The sequence below is a fragment of the Panicum virgatum genome, chromosome 9N (assembly GCF_016808335.1).
Source record: "Panicum virgatum strain AP13 chromosome 9N, P.virgatum_v5, whole genome shotgun sequence".
NCBI classification, from domain to species: Eukaryota; Viridiplantae; Streptophyta; class Magnoliopsida; order Poales; family Poaceae; genus Panicum; species Panicum virgatum.
Window position 1 is genome coordinate 20,329,620 of NC_053153.1, and position 25,807 is coordinate 20,355,426.

General features: G+C 44.8%; 2 protein-coding genes across 3 annotated transcripts; one reads left to right on the plus strand and one right to left on the minus strand.

Annotated features, from left to right (window-relative positions):
- The first annotated feature begins 12,143 nt into the window (after positions 1-12,143).
- Positions 12,144-16,040, plus strand: LOC120688437 (transmembrane and coiled-coil domain-containing protein 4-like). The gene is made up of 15 exons (XM_039970759.1): positions 12,144-12,355; positions 12,458-12,539; positions 12,640-13,014; positions 13,129-13,294; positions 13,405-13,557; positions 13,708-13,805; positions 13,983-14,074; positions 14,285-14,355; positions 14,428-14,563; positions 14,780-14,839; positions 14,930-15,012; positions 15,129-15,205; positions 15,335-15,405; positions 15,488-15,545; positions 15,629-16,040. Exons 1-15 carry the CDS (start codon positions 12,144-12,146, stop codon positions 15,752-15,754), a joined length of 1,860 nt encoding a protein of 619 aa, XP_039826693.1. The 3' UTR covers positions 15,755-16,040.
- Positions 16,041-16,218: 178 nt separating this feature from the next.
- On the minus strand, positions 16,219-25,591 carry LOC120688436 (zinc finger CCCH domain-containing protein 44-like). Of its 2 annotated transcripts, XM_039970758.1 has the most exons (13): positions 24,943-25,591; positions 24,764-24,843; positions 23,958-24,139; positions 22,415-23,366; positions 22,210-22,337; positions 21,317-21,376; positions 21,172-21,222; positions 21,011-21,081; positions 19,838-19,983; positions 19,231-19,745; positions 17,850-19,104; positions 17,627-17,781; positions 16,219-17,512 (listed from the first exon to the last, which is right to left on the minus strand). In XM_039970758.1, the coding sequence occupies exons 1-13, from the start codon at positions 25,401-25,403 to the stop codon at positions 16,496-16,498; spliced, it is 5,073 nt and encodes a 1,690-aa protein (XP_039826692.1). In that variant the 5' UTR covers positions 25,404-25,591; the 3' UTR covers positions 16,219-16,495. The 2 variants fall into 2 exon arrangements, with proteins under 2 accessions (XP_039826692.1, XP_039826691.1); XM_039970757.1 differs by having other exon boundaries at positions 17,850-19,745.
- Between the last annotated feature and the right edge of the window lie 216 nt (positions 25,592-25,807).

Below are 25,807 nucleotides of genomic sequence, written 5' to 3' on the forward strand. Positions count from 1 at the left end.
CATCAATATGGCCGGTGATGATGCTGCTTGGATCCACAAGTAAATCACACCATTGGACAGTGGAGCTTGTAGTCGACTTAGAAGAAGACATGATGAGTCGGAAAAGCTAATGACTTTCTGGAGAGGGAAGAACTTTGCATCTCTCTAAATATACACATAACTTTGCACGGTAGGGATGTAATCACATGATGCTTTCCTATAGAAGAAGATCATATAAATCACTATATATCGAATCAAATTATAGCTTTCCATTAAAGATATTTACATTATGGATATTATTATAGATGGAAATCAATCGTGTATTCTCTGATCAAAGGAAATAAATATTCTATGATTATATATGTGGCATGGATGTGAAATAAAAAATGCATGACTCGTGGAACAAACTATCAGCCTTGCCTTTTGTTGCACCCCAAACCTAATTTGTTGCTAAATTGCTGCTCTTATTATTTAGTAATTAGTATCAAAACCTTCCTATTAACCATGCACCAGATCCACCGAGGCCCCCTCATTCCATTTGCTTCCGATCGAGAGTCAGTATAGAAGGAGAAAAGAGGAACAGGAGCTGGGGAAGAGGAAGCTGAGGATGACAACACTGCTGTATCTGGAGCCGAGCACTAGGAGGAGGAGAACGCCGGCGTTGCCGGAACTTCTTCACCGTGCCAACGCCGCGATCTTCTACACCAGCGACCCCGCGCTGCACGAGACATCCCCGCCTCTCCACTGCGCCGCCGCTATCATCCATCAAGCTCACCAGTAGGTCACGCCCAGACTCCCATCTATCTCCTTTCTACCGCCCATCTCGTTTGCTGGAGCCCAACGCCGATGCTCCGTCGTAACCTACATCCCGCCTAGCCCTACCACAGCCAGGAGCCGTCGCGATTCTGCTCGCCGAAGCACGGCGCGCGCGCCAAGGCCCTGACGCGGCCTCGACCGAAGCCGAGTGCTCTCGCACGTGCGAACCATGCCCCCGTCAATCAATCAATCATCCTCCGCACCCTTCACCGCCTCCTCCTCCACCCCACCCGCTCGCCCGCCGCCGCGCGGCTCGCCCCTCCCACTCCTGCTCCTGTCCCCATCCCCCGCCACTCCCCTACCCCTTCCTTCCAATTCTTTCCGCATCTCGCCGGTGCATGGGAGAAGGCGATCGGAGCCGTCCTCGGGGTCCTCCACGCCGTCGCAGAAGTAGACGCCCGCCACGCCACGCCACGCAACGCCTCCTGCTCCGCGTCCTCAAACACGCGGAGGGCCCCGCTCCGGGAAAGAGTGCCGCGGCCTCCCTCCTCTGCTCACGGCCGTGGGAGGCGCGCGTGGCGTGGAGGCCGTGGTGCCGGTGAAGGCGCCGTAGCTATTCCAGGGCCCATTGCCGGAGTCGTGGCCGCCGTGGACGTGGCAAGGGTAGCCGCCCTAGGCCGGTTGCTGGGCTGCAGCGACGTGACGCCGTCTCCACCGACGCCTCTGTAGAAGCAGCATCAAGACCACGACTTGGAGTCCAGACTCGGCGGCGGCGAGAGCAGCGGGACCAGTATGCTGGCCCACGAATTCAAGGTTTTTTCATTGAATTTCTTCTTCTATTACTGATTCGTTTTGATTATTGTTATGATTTCATCTCTTGTTCTTTCTTTTTTTGTCCGTAGTTTGTTCTGGTGACTCGCCTTGGTTTATCCAATTGCATAATCCATCGAGGTCAGTGAACACGGCTAGCGGCGGTGCTCGATTTCGGTCTAGGTTTGTCGGCTCCCAATCTTTTCTCCATTTGATCCATCGCTCGATTTGGGTCTTTATAAATATAAAATCTCTTTAGGGTTTAATTTTTTAAAACACGTGCCTGTGGTACGTGCATCTCCACTAGTTTTCTTAATAGGTGAACCAAAATACAGATCGTTGATTCAACTAACATTATCGTTTACGAAACAGATATGACAATCCTAATAGTTATCCTCTCTGGTCCACAACCATAAATCAAGTCTTGGTTTACAAAGACGTGTAGGGAATATCACTGTCAACACGCATATATAATTCTGGCCTCTATAGAGATATATACAACTATACAAGGCTTGAACTAGTAGGTTGCGCAGCAATAGCTATCATAGTCTTTTTCATGAATCATGCCGTTAGCTAGTGGTTAGTTTTCTGAAAAAAGCTTGGCTAGGCTAATTGTAACTATATGTAACTTTAGACTATTGCGGCTCATTTTTTTTCGACAGGAATTGCGGCTCATTATCATCCTCATTTACCATGCATGGAACGATGCCAAAAAAAAAGTGGAAACAGTGAAAGAACATAGCTAGCATGACTGATATATGAGGTAAGCTAGGTGACCATAAAGATGAATAGGTGATCCGACCATGATGATGAAAGCAAGGCGATGCTCATGCATACCCGGCCCCTCAATGATTCCAAGAAAGTGGGTGATGGGGATTGAAGCGAGGATCATCAGCAACACACATGACTTCCAAATTGAGGGTGAATAATTGAAGATGAGGATGTTCTGTCCCATTTGTTGCAAACTGAAAGCAGATTATGGTGTGTGACATAGTCCCATTAGGCCATAGTTTGTGATTTTGGTGATTGTGTGACAACATAATCAATCGAACTAACGAGTTTGTGAGCTCAAGATTGTAGGATTTCTAGGTCCCATGGATGGAGTCCAAATCGATGTCAAGGTGTCAAAATAACAGCAGAGACGAGTTGGATACAAGTGTCTATTGGAAACAGGCGGACGCTTAAACTGACACCATGAAAAAATAATGGGTCAGTGCATTGGTAGATCAAGTGGAGAGAAACCCAGTAGCACCGGTTGAACCGACCCTATGCGTCAGTGTATTGTTGAGTGGGCACGGCGATCAAGTGAAGAAATCACAGAGACACTAGTTGAACCGACGATGTAATCAGTGGCGTCGGTGCATTGGTGAAGATATTGTCCAGAGAGCATGTTGTGCAGCAAGAAACCAAGTTTTCAGGATTGGTTGAACCAATGGTGGATCGGTGCAAGGCGTCAGTGAAATGATGTTAGCAAAGAGTTCAACGGTCAGCTCAACGGCTAGCTATGGGGTCAGTGTGACCGGTTAAACCGACGGCTGTGACCGATTTAACAGACGCTTTGTGCAGTTTCTGCACAACACGCTAGTAATGGCTATGAGCGGATCTCTATCCTATATAAGGCCTCACCAGGGGTCATTTGAGGTTGCTGGAGTCGCGATGAACCCTATACACACCAGAGAACACCTCCAAGCCATCATTGAGCTTAGTGACCACATCCTTAGGTCTTAGCACATCTTTGAGAGTGTTAGTGCTACGTTAGCTCGTGAGAGAGTGAAAGAGAGCAAGGTGTTGTGCTTTGTGTGTTGGTTCTAGTGTGAACCAAACTTGTATCTCGGTGAGCTGGTCCCTTGGAGTCTTGGTGACTCGCCGGTAAGTCTTCGACCCTCCGGCTTGGTGTGGAGTGACACCGACATCTTGTGCGGGGGATGTGGAGACCCTCATCCTTCATCGAGAAGCTCCTTAGTGGAAAGGGAGATCAAGGTGATCGGGAACTTGGCGTGAGTCTTGGTGGCCTAGCCTTAGTGGCAAGTTAAGAGTACCCGAAGAGACTTGGTGGTCGAGAAGGGATACTCTTAGTGAGTGCTTCAATAACACGGACTAAGGGTGGCTTAGTGCCTACCCTTACACAGAATACATCCTCACGTCAAGATTTAGCTTCCCTTCATCAACTCTTTACATTTTTGCAAATCTTAATTGCAACTTATGTGACTTTACATTCTTAGAGTAGTATCTTGTTAGGATTGGTTATAGGTTGCAAAACTTGTTTTGGATGAGGATTTCACACTAGATAAACTGTAGTTGCACATCTAGATATCATGTTCTAGTTTATGTTTTGTGCAATTTAGTTGGAGCCATAGGTTGAGGTTTTTAGTTATCTAATTTACCCCCTCCCTCTCTTAGGATACGAGCACCGTACCCTTACAGTGTGTGAGGTGATAATTTTGTCATAATCAATCATCAACATAAAAAGTGACTACTCCTTCCGTTTCAAATTGTAGATCGTTTTAACAAATCTAGATACATAATTTTTATAGCATATATCCAGATACATAATTGTAGGTGATAATTTAGTTGTGTTAGAATCAGGAGTAAAATTAAAGGGAACGAGATTGGTTAAGCTTTCAAGTTGTGCTTAAGTACGACTAAAACGTCTTTTTTAAAGCATAAAATAAACACCACTGCTAGGTGAACTGAACTGCCAAACAAAATGACTTGTTTAGGATGAGGTAGTAATAGATAACTCAATGGAGTGATAGAGATGTTGTAGATGCTGATCCACTGTTTGGCCAGGCCGATAGATGTATATTAATTGGCGGAAAGGTGTTGCCCCGCGGCCCCGCCTACCCAGACGTGCAGTGCGCGCGTGACCCATACGTGTGGCTGCCGCACGCGCGACGTTACACGCGGGATTTCCCGAGCTGAGATACACACTGAGGTGCCAATGTGCCACCGTGCCACTGTTTTGTTGTCTTCTCTAGCTGATCTCTGAAAGTAGCATAGACTTTTTCTTTCACTTCGCGTTTTACTTATGACTGAAGTTAAAAACTAAATGGTTCTAGTGCGGAGCAACTGTCATCCACGTCAAGTGTGCAGCTGGATTGGATTGTGACTTTCAGAACGTACGTCGTCGAGTTCCCAGATTGGCCTTGTTCCAATGCTCGTCGTCTGATAGTGTGTCGTCTAAACAATGTGACCCGGCCGGGCTGGTCATCTTCGCCACCAACCATGCATGATGCACCGCTCGTCTTTTCCCTCTAATTAATGCAGTGCGCGGGCAGGTCAGCACCAGACAAATAGGACAACCGCTTGCACCAGGAAATATTCAGAAGCGTTCGTCGTCTTGCGTTCTTTGCGATCCCTTTTAAATTTCCGGCGATCTTTCTGGCCAACGACGTACCACGACAGGCTCCGCTCGTCCACGGGCTGCTGGATGCATGCGTCGTCGGAAACGCATCAGTATCAGTTAAACTAGAAGGAGGTCCGTGCAAATAGCACGGGTACCTAGCATCTTTTATGTTGATATTTGAATTTTTTTTATTTTAAAATAAATATTTTATATTTTTAATATAAATATAATTTTTAATTGTTGGCCAGTTATGTAATTTTTTATTTCTTTAATTATAGTGATAACTTATCCTTGGTCTTTAAAAAGATCTAGACGAGTGTCTACTGTATATAATAATTAGAATTTAGTTTTGAATTTGAATCGAAACATTAATAATAATTGGATGCGACATCTCAAAATGCATATATAGAACATTTAATTTGGAGTCCGAATGAGGAAGTTATGCCTCCCGGAAGATCTGCACCCCAGTTTGACCGGTCAGGCCGGTCCAGGGCGGTCAGACCGGTTCGAAGACTGGTCCGAAAAGCCAAATCCGAGTTAGGAGTTATATTTTTGACACAGAATTTGTTAGGATTTCGACTCCTAATGTGTAGAGACCTCCCCACCATATATATATATATATATACACACACACATATATATATATACACATATACATATACATACATATACATATACATATACATATACATATATACACATATATATACACACACATATATATATACACATATATACACACATATATATACAAACACATATATACACACATATATATACATACACATATATATACATATATATATATACACATATATATATACACACACATATATATATATATATGTGTGTGTGTGTGTATATATATATATATATATATGAAGAGCCATGGCCGATTAGGGATAATTCCAATCGATTCACACATTTATCCTTTACTTTTTACCTCTAAACTCTATATATATGAAGTGTCACAGCCGATTGAGGGTAATCCCAATCAATTCACACATTTATCCTTTACTTTTTACCTCTAAACCCTAGCTTTTCCAACCCCATCTGCTGTTCTTCGCTCATTTCTACGGCGTTCGATTGCGTTCTGAGTGGCCTGCTGACCTCAGAGCAATCTTAGCTCCATTAGCTCCGACAGGGTCCCTCCTGAGCTTGTGGTTCTTGGTTTTTTTTCCAAGTTGCATGGTTCGATATATAATTTTCTAGCTTTTCTCCTATGCATGCTATGATATAGTAGCGGGTGATACTGATAAAGAAAAATAATGGTAGGTAATATCTAGTCCTATCTCTTCTCAATATGAAAATTAATCTGATTAGAAAATAAGTTTATATAATTGCATGTCTCCTCTCTCGTCATCAATGTGGAATGTAATCGAATTAGGAAATGATATGTACATAATTTCTAGTCTCTCTCCTATTATTGTAGCGGACATGTACCTTTTATTATTTAGTAAGACTCCTTAGGTTAGTCTATATATTTATTAGTTTTATTTGACATGGACTCTTTAAATTAATCTAGACCGTTAGATTTTCATAAAATCTAATGGTGTATATCTTTTTCTTTTTTGGATTAACGTGGGAATTTCTAGACCCTCTCGGCGAACGTGGTGGCTTCTTTTATTATTTAGTAAGACTCCTTAGGTTAGTCTATATATTTATTAGTTTTATTTGGCATGGACTCTTTAGATTAATCTAGACCGTTAGATCTTCATAAAATTCAATGGTGTATTTTTCTTTTTTGGATTAATGTGAAAATTTCTAGACTCTCTCGACGAATGTGGTGGCTTGTTTTAACATATTGTATTAAGATAATAGATTTAAACAAACTTCAGAGTTCATTCTGTGGCACGTACTGCAGGTAAGTTCTCTCTTATTCTGCACTCGTTCCTCTCCTCTTAAATTTGCCCTTCTGCTGGCATGAGTTAAAAAAAATGCAACCTTCTCATAAAAAAAGAAAAGAAATGGTCACTGGTTGGATGGATATTGATCAATGGAGTGGACGGATGAGACGTCATGTATGCCGAAAGCGAAGGTAAATTATTCAGGGATGCGCGGAAAGGTAGCTTAGCTTATAGCTAGCTAATTCGTCGTCTGCTATAACGGATATCGTTTGGTTCAGTCACCGGCAGGCCGCACACGGTGGAGGCCGCCCCGGCCTTAAGAAGTCAAGAGGTCGCCGTCGCCATCTGTTTGCGTCGTGCGCGGCCCGTTCGTGTGGCTGCCGCGCGCGCGACGTCACTCGCCGGATCTGCTGGGCTGAGCTGAATGTGGAGGAGCAGAGACACTGTTCTGCCAGTGTTGCTGGCTCTTTCGATCGATTGTCTCCGGAAGCTGCTGCCTCCCATTTTTGACTTGCGCCCGAAGTTTCCGAAGATAAGCTTGATTGTACGATAAAACAATAATGTGGATTGTACTTTTAAATTATATTTCACGTTTCAATGAAAATTACCTATCACTACCCTATTAAACCGTGCTCTCTCAGGAGCTAACTAGAATTAATATAAAAAATAAGTTTATAGCTGATAGTTATAAGGGAAAAGTCCGATTTAGACCCTCCAACTATCACAAAAGTCCGATTTTTAACCTTCAACTAGGAAACCGGACAACATAGGCCATCTAACTGTCAAAACCGGACAAATTTGGCCCCAGGGGTGGTTTTGAAGGTGGTTTTCTATTTTGTGAGAATTAAAAATATTCAATTTTACACTAAAATTTTTATAAGTAATTCATTTTAAGTCAAAAAATTATGAAATGGGTATCAAAAGTTTTCTAAAAATGTAACCTATCTACTGTCACATGACTTGTGAGCTATTCAGATCTAATTTTTTTATGTTCATAATATTTGGCTACTTGCAGTTATGTCTATTATTTTTAATAACTAAGATTCAAATGGAGCAATAATAGATAGGTTACATTTTTAGAAAAAATTTGGTACTAGTTTCAAATTTTTATGATTTAAAGTGAATTAGTTTTGATTTTTTAAATCTAATTAGATTTATTTAATTTTTTTAGAAAATACAAAACCACCCCAAGGGCCAAATTTGTTCGGTTTTGACAACTGGATGGCCTATGTTGTCTGGTTTCGTAGTTGAAGGTTGAAAATCAGACTTTTACGATAGTTCGAGGGTGAAAATTGGACTTTTCCCTAATTATAATTATCTGTTTCACACGTTCTTTCATCTATTAAACATTGTAACACATACTCTAAAATACATAATTATTATTATCTAGTTGCAATAAATTTCATTTTGATCACACCTCTATATGTATTTAATATATATTTAATTGAATCGTTTGTTTGTGAATTGATATTCTTATCTCTTTCATCATACACAAATACATGGTGACACGTAATATTTTTATACAAGTAATATATTAATAATGATAGAAATAGTATTTAGAATTTTATATTAGTGCACTTCAATATTTATTACAGTTACATAATTTAGATTTAGGGATTACTATAACTTTTAATGATAAAATAATTGGATAATTTATATGCAAATTTAGTAAGTTATTTGTTTTATTTTTATAATAGTATAGGTGGTAATTTACATGAAGATCAAGGTGTTACTTTATATTTTTTATAATAGCATGGGTGGATAATTTAGATACATGTTTACAGGTTACTTTAGTATATTTTCATAATAGCATAGGTTGGTAATTTATTGGGAAAGGTAATAGATCTAATGACTATTATTATTATAGTTGTCGAATTGATAGTTGTATGTTTCAAATTTTTGTAAGAATTTGTAGGATTTGTCTATTATTTAGAGTGTCCGTCTAGGATCCTATGTAGTTTCACGTGGAGATTTCAAGAAGCCTCCAATCAGTAATTAGATGCACAATGTAGATAGAGTCGTAGACTCTGATAGGATCGGATTACAGGTGTAAATCGGTGACCGGTGATCTTAGATGTACTTCCAATTCTATTTTGTTCAAATATTTGTACTGCTTCTTTAAAATAAAATTCTAATTTAAAAGTAGCATAAATATTTAAATTAAAAAATGTTGGAGATGCATCTAAACATCACCGGTTTGCACCGCTAGATGGGAGTGTGATTTGTCGATCGGAGGCTGCTCGGAAGTCAGTGCGGCGACGTCTCTCTCCGAAGGACTCTACCCCCAACGATCATCTGTACTACTACTACACGCCTCTATCAGCATCTGTTTCTCGCTCAATCGCTCCAACGATCTTCTGAATATTGTGTCGTCTGAACATTTGATCCGGTCGGTCATCCGTCATCCTACCACCAACCCTGATTTAACAGCCGACGCGGCCGGGGAGCACTCGATCGCCTTTTTTCTCGTTCGGTGGGGGCAGGAATCGGCATCGGATAACAGATGTCAGATGGCCAAGCAGCAAGCACCCTCTCTTTCTTGCTGATCCTGCCGGCCGAGTACAGGCTCTGCTCCGCGCCACGAGATCTGGAGCTGTCGGAAAGGCTCGGAGAACAAAAAAAAGTTGATGGAAACATCCATATCCATGAGAGCGGCCGTGATCCATCCCTATGAAGGAGGCTTATTGGCTGGGACCTTCTCGCCCACCGGCTTTCCTTCTCTCTCGCACGCGAAATGCGCAAGCACCTCGTGACAGCGGCGTCCAACGAACAGGACGGCCGCCAGGAGCGGTTAAACCAACTTGAGCGCTCTGCCTCTGGAATCCGACGTTCATCGTTGTCCTAATTAGCAGCCGTTATGATCGAGTCGATCGGCGTGGAAGTTGACGTTCTTGGTCAGGTTGAAGATGAGCTCGCCAAGGTCCACGGCCTCGCCGCCGCTGGACGCCACGGCGCGGACCGGCGCCGCGGACTCGTCGCGCACGGCCACCCACGTCTCCGCGGGAGCTTGCGCATCTGCCGCCAGAAGTGCCCGTAGTGCGCGAACGCCATGTCTCGGTCAGGTGCGCGATGGCGATGGTGGCGGGGCGGTTCGAGAACGCGCCCGTCCTGCGCCCGCAGCACCTCGCGCGCGTACCCATGGCGATCTTGGGCACGGCCACCATGGTCGGCAGCGGCGGAGGCAACGGTGGGGCGGGAGGGGCTCAAGCCCCCCTACCGCTGTAATCTCCATGAAACCCCCCTAAGACCCTCCTACAAATTTGAGAAGGAAGAAGAAGGAGGGGAGGGGCTAGAGGAGGAAGAAGGGGAAGCAGCCCCTCCTGTCGTGATTTCTGGCTCCGCCACCGATGGTCGGCAAGACATTTTTTCCCCTTTTCGTTTGGGGTTTTAGATTGCAGTGTCAGTGGCAAATACAAACAACCGGTCTAGCCATGCGTCACTGAAAGTAGCAGCATATGATTGCTGGTCATGATGAACAACAACGGCGTTATTGCATATTTGTCTGCTTGAACCTCCAAGCATCTTTGGATGGTATGAGTGAGTAACATCTGATAGCGTACGATGATTGACACAAGCGCATCAGGCATTAGGAACCAATCAAAATTTGAATTTCGTTTCGACGAGAAGAAAATTCCACAGCAGGAGGACACACTGAACTGAAGAATTGGGCTGAACAAAGGAGTGTCAATGGCCGGATCGTGGCGGTTTTTTCTTTTTTATATTTAAAAAAAATTAGAATTTCAAAAATATATGTCTGTTTTGGAAAATTTCAAAAATATACCCCGGTCGCCCTCCCATAGGGCGACAGGCCCAAAGTGTAATTTTTTTCTTCAAATTTGCAACGAAGTCCCTGGAGAAAAAAAAGGGGGGCCTGTCGCCCCCCCAATGGGCGACAGGGGCCCCTCCCCCGCCGTATGCCACCATTCCCTTTGTGATTTGAGCCTAAAAATTCAGAAAAAAAGCCAGCCCTAGCCGCCATTATGAAAAAAAAACTGGAGTGGTTGCCGTGTTTTCACATCTTTTTGAAATGGTGGAAGTGCACTGCTATTGGGTCACATATGTCTGGGCAAAGAATGCGATATTTGGGAATTCCGTGATCGCCGTGTTGAGCAGTGGCAACTTGTGATCTCGTACTCGCAGCTAGATACACTATAGTTCTTATTTTGAGCTATTCGAACGTGTAGTCGTCCTCATCGTCGGCGGAATCTCGGCCGCTAACTCCTACCGCACCTAACTTGTCCTTCATTTGGCCCATACATAACATTGTATTCACCATAAAATACTTGAAACTGCATCTTGCTCGACATATCTGTATATCACATAATACTTATCGAGTTATACTCTTTACTTCACTACCTTATTCAATAATCCGTAAAAACTAAGTATGAAATTCAACTACAACGTATAAGTATTCATAACTACGTGATGACACTCAAATTCTATACTGCATATGTCAAATTCTATTCTAAATCATAATTAATTTATAAACACGTCTCTAATAGTACTGCAATTGTAATAATAAATGCGTAGAACTAATTTTCTAAACTAATTTACTACTACGTAACTACAAACTAAAGTATCATTGAACTCCTACTTAAATGGTTCTACTATAGCACTAATTAAATTAAATTACTTACCCCTACTTAAATTACTCATATTTAAATACATAGTACTTAAATGGAAAAATATATAAACTAAATGAACTAACCTGCAGATCACAAGTGCTGAATCTGACAGGGCTTCGCCGCTTTCCTTCTCCTCACTCCTCTCTTTTTTTCTGGATTTTTGGTGGAATTTTCGGGCTCAAATGAGGAGGGAAGGGGAGTGCTGGAGCTTTTATAGGGGTGATACCCGGTCACCCGGGGGGGGCGACAGGCCGCCCTGCCGCGCCCGTGGGCTGGGCCCAGCGGCGGTCGCCCGTGGGCTGGGCCCAGCGGCGGTCGCCCGTGGGCTGGGCGACAGGGCCTTTTTTTCCAGGGACCTCATTGCGAATTTGAAAAAAAAATTTACACTTAAAGCCTGTCGCCCTATGGGGGCGACCGGGGGTATTTTTGAAATATTTCAAAACGGACATATATTTTTGAAATTTTTATTTTTAAAAAAAATATAAAAAAGAAAAAACGGCCGGATCGTGGCGTCCTTGAGTGCAGCCCAACATATCGCTGGGCTGCAGTTTTGGGCTTCCCCGCAGGCAGCCCACGGGTCACGGGCACGGCACGTCCCATGCCGACCAAAACCGCGGCGCCCGTGTCGACCACGCCGCGCCAGGCGCGACACGGCCACCCCACCCCACCAGGGATCGACCACCCGCGCGCGCCACGTCTCCTGCCGACCCGAGCAGGCAGCCATCCCCCGGCCGCCGGCCGCGCATTCGCCGGCGATCGGGTCCCCACCAGGCAGTGCCCATGGCCTCGTCGACGCTGGGCCAGACGCAGCGGTACGCGGCGGGGGCGCTCCTGGCGCTCGCGCTCCGCCAGGCGCAGACTCACCAGACCGTCCTCCTCGGCTCCCACGGCCTCGACGACGAGCCCCACCCCGACGAGGCCACCGCCGTCGAACCCGACGCCCGTGACCTCTGGACCCACGAGTCCCGCGGCCTCCTCCGCCCCGTCCTCAGGTCAGGATCGGCCATGTCCCATTCCCCAGTGCATGCTCGAACGCTGGCATTCTCCATCCGAAAATGCATGATCCGTGAGCAGTTCTCGCGCGTTTCTTGTAGGTTTCTTGAGATCGACCCCAAGGCCTGGGCCGGGGTGGAGAAGACGGCCGCGTCCTCTGATCCCAAGCACCACATTGGCGCCGTACGCACCCAACGAAATGCATGCGAAATAAAAAGATTTCGTTCTGAATTCACATCGTTCTAGTGGTAACTCGTCTTGACCCATGCGCGTCCTGATGCAGTTTCTTCGAAAAATCTTGGAGGACGAAGACGACGACGAGAAGGCCCGGTCCGAGAGATCCGACCAGGAGCTGGCGCTCGCCAAGGCCGTCGACGCGATGGCGATGGGCCTGGAGTGCGGCATCATCGAGACGGCGGCCGAGGCACTCAAATCAGCGAGCTGCAGCTCCGACGACGACCCGGGGTCGTCGTCGGCGCGCTGCAAGGACTACCGGAAGATGGCGGTGCTGTACATGCTCCTCTCGGCGTGCGTCGCCGACGTGAACATGGCCGAGGAGGGCATGGGCTCCCCGCGCGTCACCAAGGGCTACGACGCCCGCCACCGCGTCGCGCTGCGGCTGCTCGCGACATGGCTCGACGTCAAGTGGAGCAAGATGGTCAGTCCTTTGTTGCGCCATGCCGCCATTCATTCTCCATTGCTGCCAAGAGACAGCATTGTCGATCGCACCCCGTCGTGTGCAGCTTTGTGATTGGACATCTTGGCATTGTAGGAAGCTGTCGAGATAATGGTTGCTTGCTCTGCTATGGCTGCAGCGAAGGAGGAGGAACAGTCACGCGAGAATTCGTCGCCGAGAAGCAGATGGGAGAACTGGAAGCGCGGCGGGATCATCGGCGCAGCCGCGCTGACCGGAGGAACATTGATGGCTATATCTGGGGGTATGAACTGAATCCACGTGAAGTCCTTAGAACCATTTGAAATGTCAGATATTGATTGGTTGTGTACTCTATATGCTCAAGTCTGCTGAACTTTTCTGCTAATCCGACAGGTTTAGCAGCTCCAGCAATTGCTGCAGGGTTCACTTCTCTAGTTCCAACGTTGCATACCCTTGTCCCTATAATCGGAGCAAGTGGTTTTGCTGCTATAGCTACTGCTGCTGGGCACACTGCTGGCTCTGTAGCGGTTGCAGCATCGTTTGGAGGTGAGCCTGAATGTTGTCCAGAGTTTTCGTGGCGATACTGTGCTAATTTCACATTATTTTTTTCTTGTTTTTTACCTCTAGATTAATGCCAGTTCATACATGCGTAAATTAATAAGTAGCAATTAATCATCATCTTAATTCTGATTTCAGCTGCTGGAGCTGGGTTGACTGGGACCAAAATGGCCACAAGAATTGGGAATGTTAAAGAATTTGAGTTCAAGACCATCGGCGCGAACCATAGCCGGGGTGTGAGTTTTTGTTCTGCTTCTATGTGCAGTGTGACTTTGATGCTCAAATTGTGACTTTGATGCTCAAATGGCCTAAGGCGGCACACAGCATGCTATTCTATGTTATCTTTTAGGACAAAATATGAGAATGAAGTTTATTGATCAGATTACCTATTCATGAATGTTTTTGTCTTCCAGCGCTTAGCAGTTGGCATATGTATTTCTGGATTTGCTTTCACGGAGGAAGATTATTCGAAGCCATGGGAAGGATGGAAAACTAACTTAGAGAGGTACCTATTTCTTATGTAGTTTCATATCACAGAAGTAAAAAGCCATGACTAAACACAATGCATTCTGAATAAACATTGAGTTCAGATAGCATGGATAGAGATGAGTGTCGCATGGCTATTATATGTGTGAAAAATAGCTGGCAATTCATAATAATTATAAGATTGTCTTGCATAACTAGAGGGTAGATGAATTCTTGCTGATATTGGCAGGTACATTCTGCAGTGGGAGTCCAAGCATGTAATTGCCGTCAGCACGGCAATACAGGATTGGCTAGCCTCAAGTAATTTCACTTGATCACATAATTTCCGTTGCACGTAACCATCATATTGAAACAATCTGGTTATCACTGTAGGAGTTGCATTGGAGCTGATGAGGGAAGGTGCAATGCAGACTGTGTTAAGTGGTATCGTTTCGGCATTTGCATGGCCTGCTACCTTGGTATCTGCTGCAGACTTCATCGACAGCAAATGGACTGTCGCTATTGACAGGTGTCATTTTGAACTCTAACTGGCCAGCATTTTCTGATTATCATTTTAGTTCTCGTCGTCTTTTAATATACGATGTAAATTGTTGAGCTGTGTGAAACTGAATGTCACTATATTGTAACCTAAGAGAACGATGAAATTTTGTATTGTTTCCTAAATTTAGAGTCGTCTAATGGAATAGCTGTTATGTTTACAACTCAATCTGGTATGTTCATCCAGGTCAGATAAAGCTGGGAAAATGCTTGCTGATGTCCTGCTCAACGGATTGCAAGGAAGCAGGTTCTTGCTCCTGCAGTGTACTTTCTTCAGTAAATCAACTTCGCTGTCATCATGGAACTAATACCCGCACCACTACCAAAACCATTCCAGGCCTGTCACTCTGGTCGGGTTTTCGCTAGGAGCTCGTGTTGTGTTCAAATGCTTGCAGGAGTTGGCGCAAGTGGGAAATAACGGTACCTGTAAATGCCTGCTACACACTGCAAGCCTTTTCTTTTTCTTTTTCTGCGAGGAACATTTCAAGTCAAATCTGTAGATTACTCTGCTAACATGTTTGTGATGGATCGGACAGAGGGAATCGTTGAGAGAGCTGTGCTCATAGGCGCACCAGTTTCAGTTCAAGGTGAGATGTGGGAGTCTGCCAGGAAGGTACGATGAATCTGAGCGTGTTTCCTCCTCTGCAAATTCTGTTATGTTGCTCCAAACAACGCAGTGAACGAAAGCTTCCTCCCTGAAGAAAAACACCGTTTCTCCCAATGGCCTTGTCTCTTCTCGCAGATGGTTGCTGGCAGATTCGTAAACGTGTACTCCACAAACGACTGGATTCTCGGCATCACTTTTCGCGCCAGGTAAAATCCCACCCGTGCTAGCCTTTCGGAGCTCATACTTCTGGTCTGTGCCGGCAGTGACTGATGAGCTGCTTCCTTGCAGCCTGCTCACGCAAGGACTGGCCGGCATCCAGGCCGTCCAGGTCCCCGGTGTAGAAAACGTAAGCCTCACCTGGTATCCAACTGATCAGTAAAACGTACTCTCTGTGCATCCATTTACCTGGATTTGCTGCTGGATGGACAGGTTGATGTCACCGAGCTCGTCTTTGGGCACTCCTCCTACCGGTCGCTTGTCCAGGAAATTCTGGGCCATCTTGAGCTCAACAGCTACTTCCCAGTGTTCCATCCCTGCACGCCCAGGGCAAAATAGCTGCAGGGATCCATGCCCGGTTCGCCGTTTGCACAGTCGCCGGCGGAATTCAGCGACGGATTGTAGTAAATAAAGGGATGATTTGTGAGAGGAATACGCCTGAAACCGCTGTGCTAATGTGCCTTTACGACTTGTAAAAAAGAAACAAATGATACTCGCTTTTTCGTAGTGACAACTTGCCGGACTTGGGACAGGGTCTGCCTCTACCTTAGCATCGGTTGCAGGACGGGTGCTTCGGTGGCCGGTGAGATGGTGCCATGGTGGCCGCCGGGCGGGCAGCGTCTTGAGCCTGGCCATGTCGCCACGCGCGGTGCCACGGTGAAACCGCAAGCCAGACGACATCGCGTCCCGAGGACACGGGTTGCGCCCGGCGGTTAGTTGTCACGGCATCTTTAGATCCTGTCGCGGCAGCTAGGTTCACACGTCGATCGTCAGCAATCCGACGCCCACCAGAAGCTGCTCCGTTTAACCGAACAGAACGATTTGCATTCACCCTTCAAAAGTGGAGTACCTACCAACCTCCACAGCCACAAATTAGTGGGCCCTATAACATTCAAATGCTAGTTTAATCATATTCCTGCTGTGATGGATATACACTACTAACAACCTGGAGGTGCCAACACGGTTAATAAGCTTTGCTCCTATACTGACTACGAGTTGATTAGGGCTAGGTGACCATATGAACCTATACAAAAATGTGAAGCCGACGAGACATGGCGCATCGTTTTGCAACCGCGGAGATCAACGGTGCAGGTACTGGCACTTCAAACCCTTCCAGCAGTGGCCATTCTCGTAGTATTTGCAGACCCCTCTTTGGGGCTGCCCTCTCGACGACGACCTGGATGACCCACCACTGCCATGATCATGACGGTGGTCGTACCTCCGAGGGTGGTTTGAGCTGCCCTGCCGGAATTCGGTGCCATGAGAGTGCCTGTCATGGTGGTGACTCCCCTCCCTGTCATGGTGGTGACTCCCCTGGCTGCCCCGACTGGCATTGCCAGAGGATGAATGCCAGCTCCTGTTGCTTCCCAGAGCCTCTCCCCAACCTCCATTCTTGTCACCATTTCCCTGTCTCTTTGACCCTTCCCGAGAGTTTTCGAGAGCCTCGTCCCAGACAGTACTCTTGTCACCGTTTCCCTGTCTCTTTGGGGCTTCCACAGAGTGCCTGCCTGTTGGTGTAGTCGCTTGGTGACTAGCCGATTTACGGTTTTTGCTGGCACCAGACGCCGAATTAACCTTTGAGCTCTCACGACCTGACCAATTCAAACCTGAAGATTTTCTGGTTCCCTCTGGAGATGAACTTGTTCGTTGCCAGACATCAACTTTTGTGCTCCCATCTGCAGAAGAACCCGAGGGTTGCCAGCCAGAAGCTTTTGCGCTTCCCTGGGTGAAAGAACCTGACCTTTGCCAACCTGAAGCTTTTCTGCTCTCATCTGGTGATGTACTTGATCGGCGCCATGCAGATTTTGCACTCCCCTCTATAGAAGAAGCTGGTGCTTGCCAACCTGAGGCTTTTCTGCTCCAATCTGGAGATGAACTTGATCGCTGCCAACCTGAAGCTTTTGTGCTCCCTTGTGTAGAGGGACATGATGGTTGCGAACCTGAATCATTAGTAACCCCTTCAAGCGATAAAGGTGGTGGTCTCCAACCTGAAGCTTTTGCACTCCCCTCCAGAGATGAGCCTGAGGATTGCCAACCTGAAGCTTTTGTGCCACCATCTAGGGATGGACCTGATGCAGCAGTTGGTTTTGGTTTTACCTGAAAGAATCAGAAGCACTATGTTCTTTAGTTAAAACAAATTAAGATTTTTCTCTAGTCAAAAGATAAATCAGTGGGAAGCCTACTCCCAGTTAGATATTTGAATAGCATTACCTCTGTTTGTCCAGGACCAGTGGAGGCACTTGAGTTTCCATGTTGCATCTTTTTCTCCACTTGTGTCGGTAAAGTTTCAACAAAAATATTATGTCTTTGGTCTGCTATTACCTCCTCTATGATGCATGAAGCATCTTTTCCATCAGCTCCAAGACCTGTAGAAGATTTTGTAAGATTAAAAGTTGTCAAGGAAGCAAAAAATAGAAAATGGTAGGCACTTAACCTGAGGAAGGTTGGAGAGCAGGTGTTGGTGAAGGCATTGACCACATGTCATTTCCAGGGTCATCTTGTACACCCCACAGAGCAGAATCAACAGCTTCACCCTGATAGTAACTTTGTTCACCCCAAGGCGACAATGCAATAGGACTAGAGCATTGTGGTTGTTCTTCCTCAGCTGAAGCTGGCACAAAATTTTCTGAAGGCGCGGCCTCATGCATACTATATTTTTCACAGCTTTGTTCCGTTAACGATTCCAACACATCTGATACAGCAATCCCTTCAGCATCAGATACAGGATTAACCAGTTTGTTATTTCTCTTTACTGTAGTCTCTTCAAATAGATGCTTCATTTGAGTGATAGTTTCCCTATCTCTTAAATGTCTTTCTTCTAGACATGATCTTTCCTTGAGTGAATGCAAGCTATCAATTTTACTAGCAGGTCGGTCCAACGGTTCTGATACAAAAGATGTTGAAGAGTAGACGCATGTCTTTGTAGCTAAATCTTCAGGTGCTACTGATGTTGATCCTAACTGGTTCATCGAAGGCTTCTTCCTCTCCAGTTTTGGGGTTGGACTAGGGTACTCACACTCAACATCTTGAGTTTTTGAGGAAAACACTGGGCCACTTTTAGGTCCAGGAAGGTGATCAAATGGTGCATTCGATGCGTCAGGTCGGCATGCTTTATGCTGATTCATGGTTGCCTCACTCTTACTAGAATTTGCGGTAGATGCAGATGGACCTGGTTGGGGAAGGCAGGCAGGAGCTCCTGACTGAATAGACACAACAGAAGCAGAACTTGAATCTCTGTCTTCGACAGGATTTGTTGGAGAACAGCTCTCAGGCTTTGCTAAAGCAATAGATAACTGCAGGTCATGAGTGCCACCATTTGTTGCTGAACTCCAGTAACAGCGTTCCTGCTGGCACATGGCTTTGAACTCTGGCAGACTTGTAGTACTATGAGAAGTAGCAGGGTCCCTCTCAGATTGTTCTGCAGTAAGAACTGAGACTTTATGCCGATTACTCATAGAGGAAGTTTGTAATTGGTCCTCCATAGAGCAACTGTCAGGATGCTGCTCCACATTACTCTTGCGACTATCATTCATGGGCGCTATGGTTGAATTCCACATACCACCATTGTCCTGACAACTGCTCCATTCACCAACCCGTTCACTTGGGACCCTCTCATCATGAGAGCTAGGTGGTGCAGATGAACCTGCTGAAGATAGAATGGTTGATGAATAGCTAACCTGATGCTGGACCTGGCCATGCAAAGTGTGAGCATCATTCAGTGACCTCCATGGTAAAGTTGCACCCAGAGGCTTTGGATCTTCTTTTGTAGTATGAGAACCCTCAGCAAACTGCCTAGATGGCGCATAAGAATACACGGCATTATAACCAATAGGGTAGGAAGAGTTATTTGCAACTAAATTTGAGTTGATTCTATCTTGCCCAGTGCCTGCCCATATTGATTTATCACTGGTAGAGAGTGCTGAAGGCTGAACGAAATCTGTCTGCTGTTTCTTGAGCACTTCAGTCAACAGAAGCGAGTTCTCTTCACTCTCAAATGTCAGCCATATTCTCAGGTCGCGTGGGAAGTAACTTACCCAATTGGATAACTGCGAAAGAGTAAACGGGCCCTGAACAGTTCCCTTAGGGTCCTTGTAGTGCCAAACTTGTTCTGGCTCAGTGTTATTTGATACAGCCCCAAGCAATGCAGGCTCTGCTGTCTTGTTTAAATTAATGTTACTTCCTGCTCCTGATTTATGGCCTACATCCTCTGTTGGTGCACTACTCGTGAAGCTGCTTCCATCCAGCCACTTCTGCATATGATTCTCCCCAGAATTTGATTGTTCTCCTTTTCTTCCTAGATCTGGTCCATTCCTATTTATTGTCCAATCAACTGCATACAAAATCAACAAGCAAATTTGCAAAAGTTCAATATAACCAGAGCACATCATTCTAGAATAGGAACAGTTCAGGTAGATTTAGTACCGGCTTTCTTATAATCCTGTTCTTCAGCAGATTCATAATTTGGAGCCATGTGGGGATCAACATGTACTTCTGGCACTTCGTTAATCATGCGGGCTTTTTCTTCAGGAGTGTCAAGAAGCTGCAACTTTTCTACACACTCTCTCAATGTATGATACAGTTAAGGATCATAAATGATGATCACTAAGAGCATTTTTTATGCCAATCATAATTGGCATAGGCAAGATGGAGCCTTAAGACACTTAAGGCTACGAAATAAATTCTAAGACATTCTTTTAACAAGGTTCTGACATCAAAACCATGATAATCAAAGAACGTCATAGCATAAAATCTTTGAGCTTTTATCAGATGTATCATCTCAGTGCAATAAAATTTTAATCGTATTTGTCAAAAGCTGTAGTGATAGCAGATCTTTTACAAATATCTCAGCAGTCAGAATTCAAAGAGAATGACAAGACACAAAGCTACCAGACCAATTCAGGAATATCCTAATGGACACAAGAAAACTTTTTCTGAAAAATTATAGCTGAACATCTCCAGATTAGTATGAAACCCAAGGTACTTAGCAAACCCATAAAAGCGTATTTTCAAGAAATTCTTTTCTGAAAATTTAGCATATCCATAAAAGCATATTCTCAGAGGTTTTGCTGAAACTTCAATAAAGAAAACTGAATTTCTATATTTTTACCAAAATACCAATGCCAAATAACAGTTTCCTCCATCAAGCATATGCAACTCAGCATACAACAACAACAACAACATAGCCTTTTTTCCCAAGCAAGTTGGGGTAGGCTAGATTGAGTTGCATGCACCAACCAATTCAACCCAAAAGCTTAAGCTGATGGGAAGAGGTGGGCAGTTCACTTATACTTCAACACTCCCCCCACATGCAGGCTACGCCAGGCCTCAAACGTGGAAATAGGAGTCGGCTGCAATTCTTTTATTTTCGCGCCTGCCAGAATTCGAACTCGAGACATCTGGCCCTGATACCATATTGAGTTGCATGCACCAACCAATTTAACCCAAGAGCTTAAGCTGATGGGAAGAGGTGGGCAATTCACTTACACTTCAACATGCTAGATGATATATCCAAAACAAATGGTCCCCAGGAACAAAGGGGCAGAAAAAAAATTTAAAAAAAAGGAACAGTAGCACATTACTACAAGAAAAGGATATTGCTTTCGACGTCCAGTTTCACTAGCACGATCACGAAGATGGCTCAGCCTCTGTTTCTCATTTTCCAACCACTGGAAAATAATTTAACAAAGAACATCAGGTTATTCTAAAATATTGAAGGTTCAGCATGCAGCCAATGTCCATTGATAGATTTTGCTTACATCTTTAAATCGCAGAGATTGGAAGATTTTAGCTTTCTCATAGACGTCTCCCTGAATCGATAAAAAGGAAAGGATATATCAGACTATGCAAATTTGATATACTTGGGAATCAGATGCGCCATCATATATTGAATCACAGCAGTACCACTTTTAACCGGGTGGTCAGACCAAATTTCATACTCTGACGTAAGCGCTTGCATTCCTCCTACATAAGCACATGCAAACCTACAGTTTAGAGAGAAGAAAGCACAAGGAAAATATTCCACTGCTATAGAGATAAGGAGAATCAGAGATATTGCATTTTAATAGCTAGAAAAATTACAACTTGCAAAAAAAAAATTTAAAAAATAGTCCAGCATGTGTATAATAAAAGAGCAATGGATTCATTATGGGGCAATTCTAAATTGCCAGCAACTTCTAAGGAATGCAAACAGTAATACAGTATACCACATCATAAGGGCATTTAGCAAAAACAAGAACAGATTAAATCTTCAAGAAAATGAGCATCATTGTGTAGTGTGTACTTCATCAGATTGAATGGAACAACTGAGTTAAGATACTGTACGACTGTTCAAAAAAAAAAAGAACTTAGTACTACAATGATACTCAACAACAAACGCTGGTAATTTTATTTTATGCTATTAAATTAAGATCCAAATCAGCTCCACCAGCAATTCTAGCCAAAAAAATAAACAATATATTTCTAGGTTGAAGTAATGATTTCCATGGCTCAAGTAAACTTTAAATATACGGATTATGCTAAAAACCATTACAAATTGCAAAGCCATTTATGATATTTTCGGTACCTAAACAAACAAACTGCGGGCTATCAATAATACTTCTTGTAATAAACTAATAATATTTATTTTTGCTAAAAGTATATATTAATTAGCCTACAAAAAGATATTAATATATAACAATTTTCAAATCAGTTAGGTTCATTTCACAATACTAGCCAGGTATTGAAAAATAAATGCCTCATTGCATCTCCTTGCATGCATCAGCACAGATTTGTTTTATTATTCTTCTTACTCTTACCTCTGTAAAATACTGATTTGAGATCGTATCCATTGTGATAACCTCTTTTTTATCTAAATTTGATATCTCGAGAGCATAATCCGTTGTCTTTTTACCAATAGTGTATCGTTCTGCAACCTTAGGTGTACCTGCATATATAATAAAACGCTGGTTACGTAAGAACTTAGTAGCTCAGATCTGTACTATGTAGAAGCAGTATTCTTACCAACAACTTTCACTAGACGGTACATATCTTGCTTGTTGCCAAGACCAGAAATCCTTATCCTCACAAAAGAACCAGCAATTTTGTCAGAGAATGCAGCATCATTGTCAATAAGATCCTCCAGCAAGCTGCGACGCAAGTAAATTAAATTGATATTGTGCATGTCAATGGCTGCATAATCATCTAGATTAGTTGTCAGTTCTCTTTCAATCTTCTTATGAGCCTTCCTCCTCTTATCAGAACCTAATTTAGCCATCAACTCATTATATCCTCCAGCATCTGCTTCAGCAGAATCTGAATCAACTGCTTGTTGACTATCTGCATTTAATATTGGAGTCTGTTTCACAAGATAATGCATCTCCAAAAGCTTCAACATTTCAATATGACTAACACGTGGTTTTCTAAACAAATTGCTAAGCCTTGAATCACAGATCACTTGACTTTTTCTGCGAGGATCACGGAGGTTATTTTGCTTTATATATTCAAGCAAAAGAACCTGGACATCAGACTGGGAAATATAGGAACTATCACCATTTCTCATGTGTCCAATGAACTCCAATAGCTCAGATGAAGCCCATTCTGTAACACCTGGCAAGGACATACCTTCACTTTTCGATCCATTTGGTAAGCTTCCAGCACTGTTGATTGAGATTCCACACTGCCTAGCAGTAATACTACTGTCCTTTTTGCGTTTTTGTCCTCTTTTTCCTGAAAAATTATTCCGTCTTCGCTTCCTCGAAGAGATGTCAAAACTAGCATCTTGGTCATCATTTGCATCATATAAATCATCAGATGACTCCTCTTTCTCTCTCCTAACAGCAGTAGTAGGGACACTCCAATGGCTCTTGGCACTGACTAGCTCTTCCAATGTCAATAAATGCTTCCCTTTCAGATCCAACCAATATAACTTGAAAAGATACTCCCAGCTATTTTTATCATCAAAATCAACTCCAACCTGAAAAGGGCATCAGAGGATGACCAACAGATCATTTCAAGATGTGCACAACTAAACCTAGGATGAAATTATTGACCAAAGTGTCAAAAAGGTAGTACTGCTTGTTTCAAGCAAGGTCTCTGCTGAAAGCAGAAGAATACTTACCAAGTTTACTAGCAATGCAGTGAATTTATCTGGATCAGTGTCCATTCAGTTAAGGAATGAGTTCCTAAAAATTACTTAGTATCTAGTTCACCCAGGTTAAAAAAATCAATATATTACGACATTTTGAGCTTCGAAGGTGATGTCAACTTATGGACAGGCTGTCTTAGTCACTTGCAGTGCCAATTTATGACTTTTGCATGCCATGTCAGCTTGCTAGCTGTAAGTATCTATTAATCATGCGTTTAAGTTTGAACGCTCAATCGCCAAAACTTAAAAGTACACGGACCCAAATGAAGCATAAAATAAAGTTGGGACCAATAATGGTATTACTCGATTGTATTTACTTTTTCACTGAGAGCAGGAATAACTTTCTTCCTATACATATCTTTGTGTACAAAACGTACCGTTATTGAAGAAATGGAAAGTATAGGACAAAAAGTAGGGTACCTTTGCACCATCATCTTTGGATTCTATCAACAATATTGTGCCATAACATGTATCACAGAAGCCCTTGTTCCCTCTAACACCAAAGAATTTTCCTTGTTTGATGCACCCTTTGCAGACGGAGTACGTGCAGGTATAGCACATGTAGTGTACTGCCTTTTCACAGCTGCTGCATATGTGCCACCCTGACATGTGTGACATCAAGATATAAGTGCATATGAAACTGATCCCTCATGAATTATAATGATTCACACAATCACAATTCATAAATGTGATAAATCATCAAAACAAGATGCTTTTGTAGCTGAGCTCCTACCCAGATAAAATATAGTGCCAAAAGAACACATTCTTCTCTCCTCTGTCAATCTAAGTACAATAAATCCCATTTGAATCCGGTCTTTAGCGGATTATTAAAAATCCCCAACAAAGAATCATTCCGGAATATTCTATACTGCTAATTTTTCCCTCTTCTACCCATCTACATAGTAACATAAAATCATCTTCCATTTGCATGCTGGAGGTGACTGAGGTGGCAAGATTACCATAACTGGCTGATTTATTTAATTTGGTAGTATATACATTAATTACCATTCGTTTGCTTGAATGTAAGTACATTTATTTCTTGCAAACATTTCCTACTTTTCCAACAGCAATCTTGGCTTGCATTATCTCAAAAGTCATGGCATGACAAAGTAGTAATAACATCTACTTGAGCATTAATTATGTACTACTAGTCGTTTATCTATTCTACTAGAAATGAGTCAACATTGAAAAGAGAGAAGCCACAGGGTCGAAGAGAATAAGCTCACCACAATCCCATTTGCCCCGAGCCCGGAAGAAGGACTCGTCACGCTTGATGCACGCAGGATGGTACACCTTCGGGCAACCCCTAAAGGCACAAGTGACGCCTATCAGCACGAGCAATCAAACTTCAACCTGCATTACCGTTCCGGGATATACAGCAGCAAATGGCCACCATGACACATACCTCCGGTCGCAGACCACGAGGTCGCCCCCGTCGAAACAGATGAAGCAGACGACCTCCTCGTCCTTCTTCTTCACCGGCTTCACCGGCGCGGGAGCGGCTGTTGGCGGCGCGCCGTCCCTGTTCTTCGGCGGCCTCCCCCTCTTCCTCTTCACCGGCGCGGCGGCGGCCGCGGGCTGCGGTTGCTGATGCTGCTGCTGGTGCGGGGCCACGTCCCCCATGATCGATCCGAGGAACTGCTGGTCGTCAAAACCCCCCTCCGCGTGGCGAGGCGGCGGCCGAACCTCCTCCTCCCTGGGCGCCGCCGCGGCCGGGGGCTGCAGGTGCAGGTGGGGAGCGGGAGCCGCGTAGCCGCGCAGCGAGGCCGGCACGGGTGGCGGTGGCGGCGGGAGGCGGAGCTCGGGGGGCCACTCGGCCTCGCCGGGCGAGAGCACCTCGGCGCCGGGGCCCGCGCCCCCGTCCATGGATCGGGCCGGGGCGGCTCGCTAGACTGGGAACCCTAACCCTAGCCCGGCCTCCGCCCTCGCCGTCGCCGCGGCGCCCCCGTGACCGTGAGGCGCGAGAGGCTCTCGGGTTGGTGTACGACTGCGAGCGCGTGAGGAGCCCAGCGAGAGAGAGAGGGACACGGGGCGCGGCGGAAGCTCGAAACGGGAAGGCGGGGGGTGGGCAGGCGCGCTGGCGTAAAAACGTGGAGGGCTTTCCCGTTTTCCCACCCGGTGAAAAAAATCGGCCGCGATCCGGGTGGGGTGGTTTTCGGCGTGGGGGCCTTTTGGGTTTTTGGCTCCGCCGGGTCGGTGCGGCGCGGTGCGTGCCAGCGGCGCCGGCGACGCGACGCGACAGGAGCGAGCAAGAGCGAGGCAGGCGCACG

What these genes read in the sequence shown, in the direction of transcription:
- LOC120688437 (XM_039970759.1), top strand. Translation starts at nt 12,144, where the DNA reads ATGGCCTCGTCGACGCTGGGCCAGACGCAGCGGTACGCGGCGGGGGCG. An exon ending in CCAAGCACCACATTGGCGCC is followed by an intron (nt 12,540 to 12,639) that starts GTACGCACCCAA and finishes GTCCTGATGCAG; the next exon opens with TTTCTTCGAAAAATCTTGGA. An exon ending in GGCGCAAGTGGGAAATAACG is followed by an intron (nt 15,013 to 15,128) that starts GTACCTGTAAAT and finishes TGGATCGGACAG; the next exon opens with AGGGAATCGTTGAGAGAGCT.
- LOC120688436 (XM_039970757.1), bottom strand. Translation starts at nt 25,403, where the DNA reads ATGGACGGGGGCGCGGGCCCCGGCGCCGAGGTGCTCTCGCCCGGCGAG. An exon ending in CCGTCTAGTGAAAGTTGTTG is followed by an intron (nt 22,338 to 22,414) that starts GTAAGAATACTG and finishes TTATATATGCAG; the next exon opens with GTACACCTAAGGTTGCAGAA. An exon ending in AATCTCTGCGATTTAAAGAT is followed by an intron (nt 21,082 to 21,171) that starts GTAAGCAAAATC and finishes ATTATTTTCCAG; the next exon opens with TGGTTGGAAAATGAGAAACA.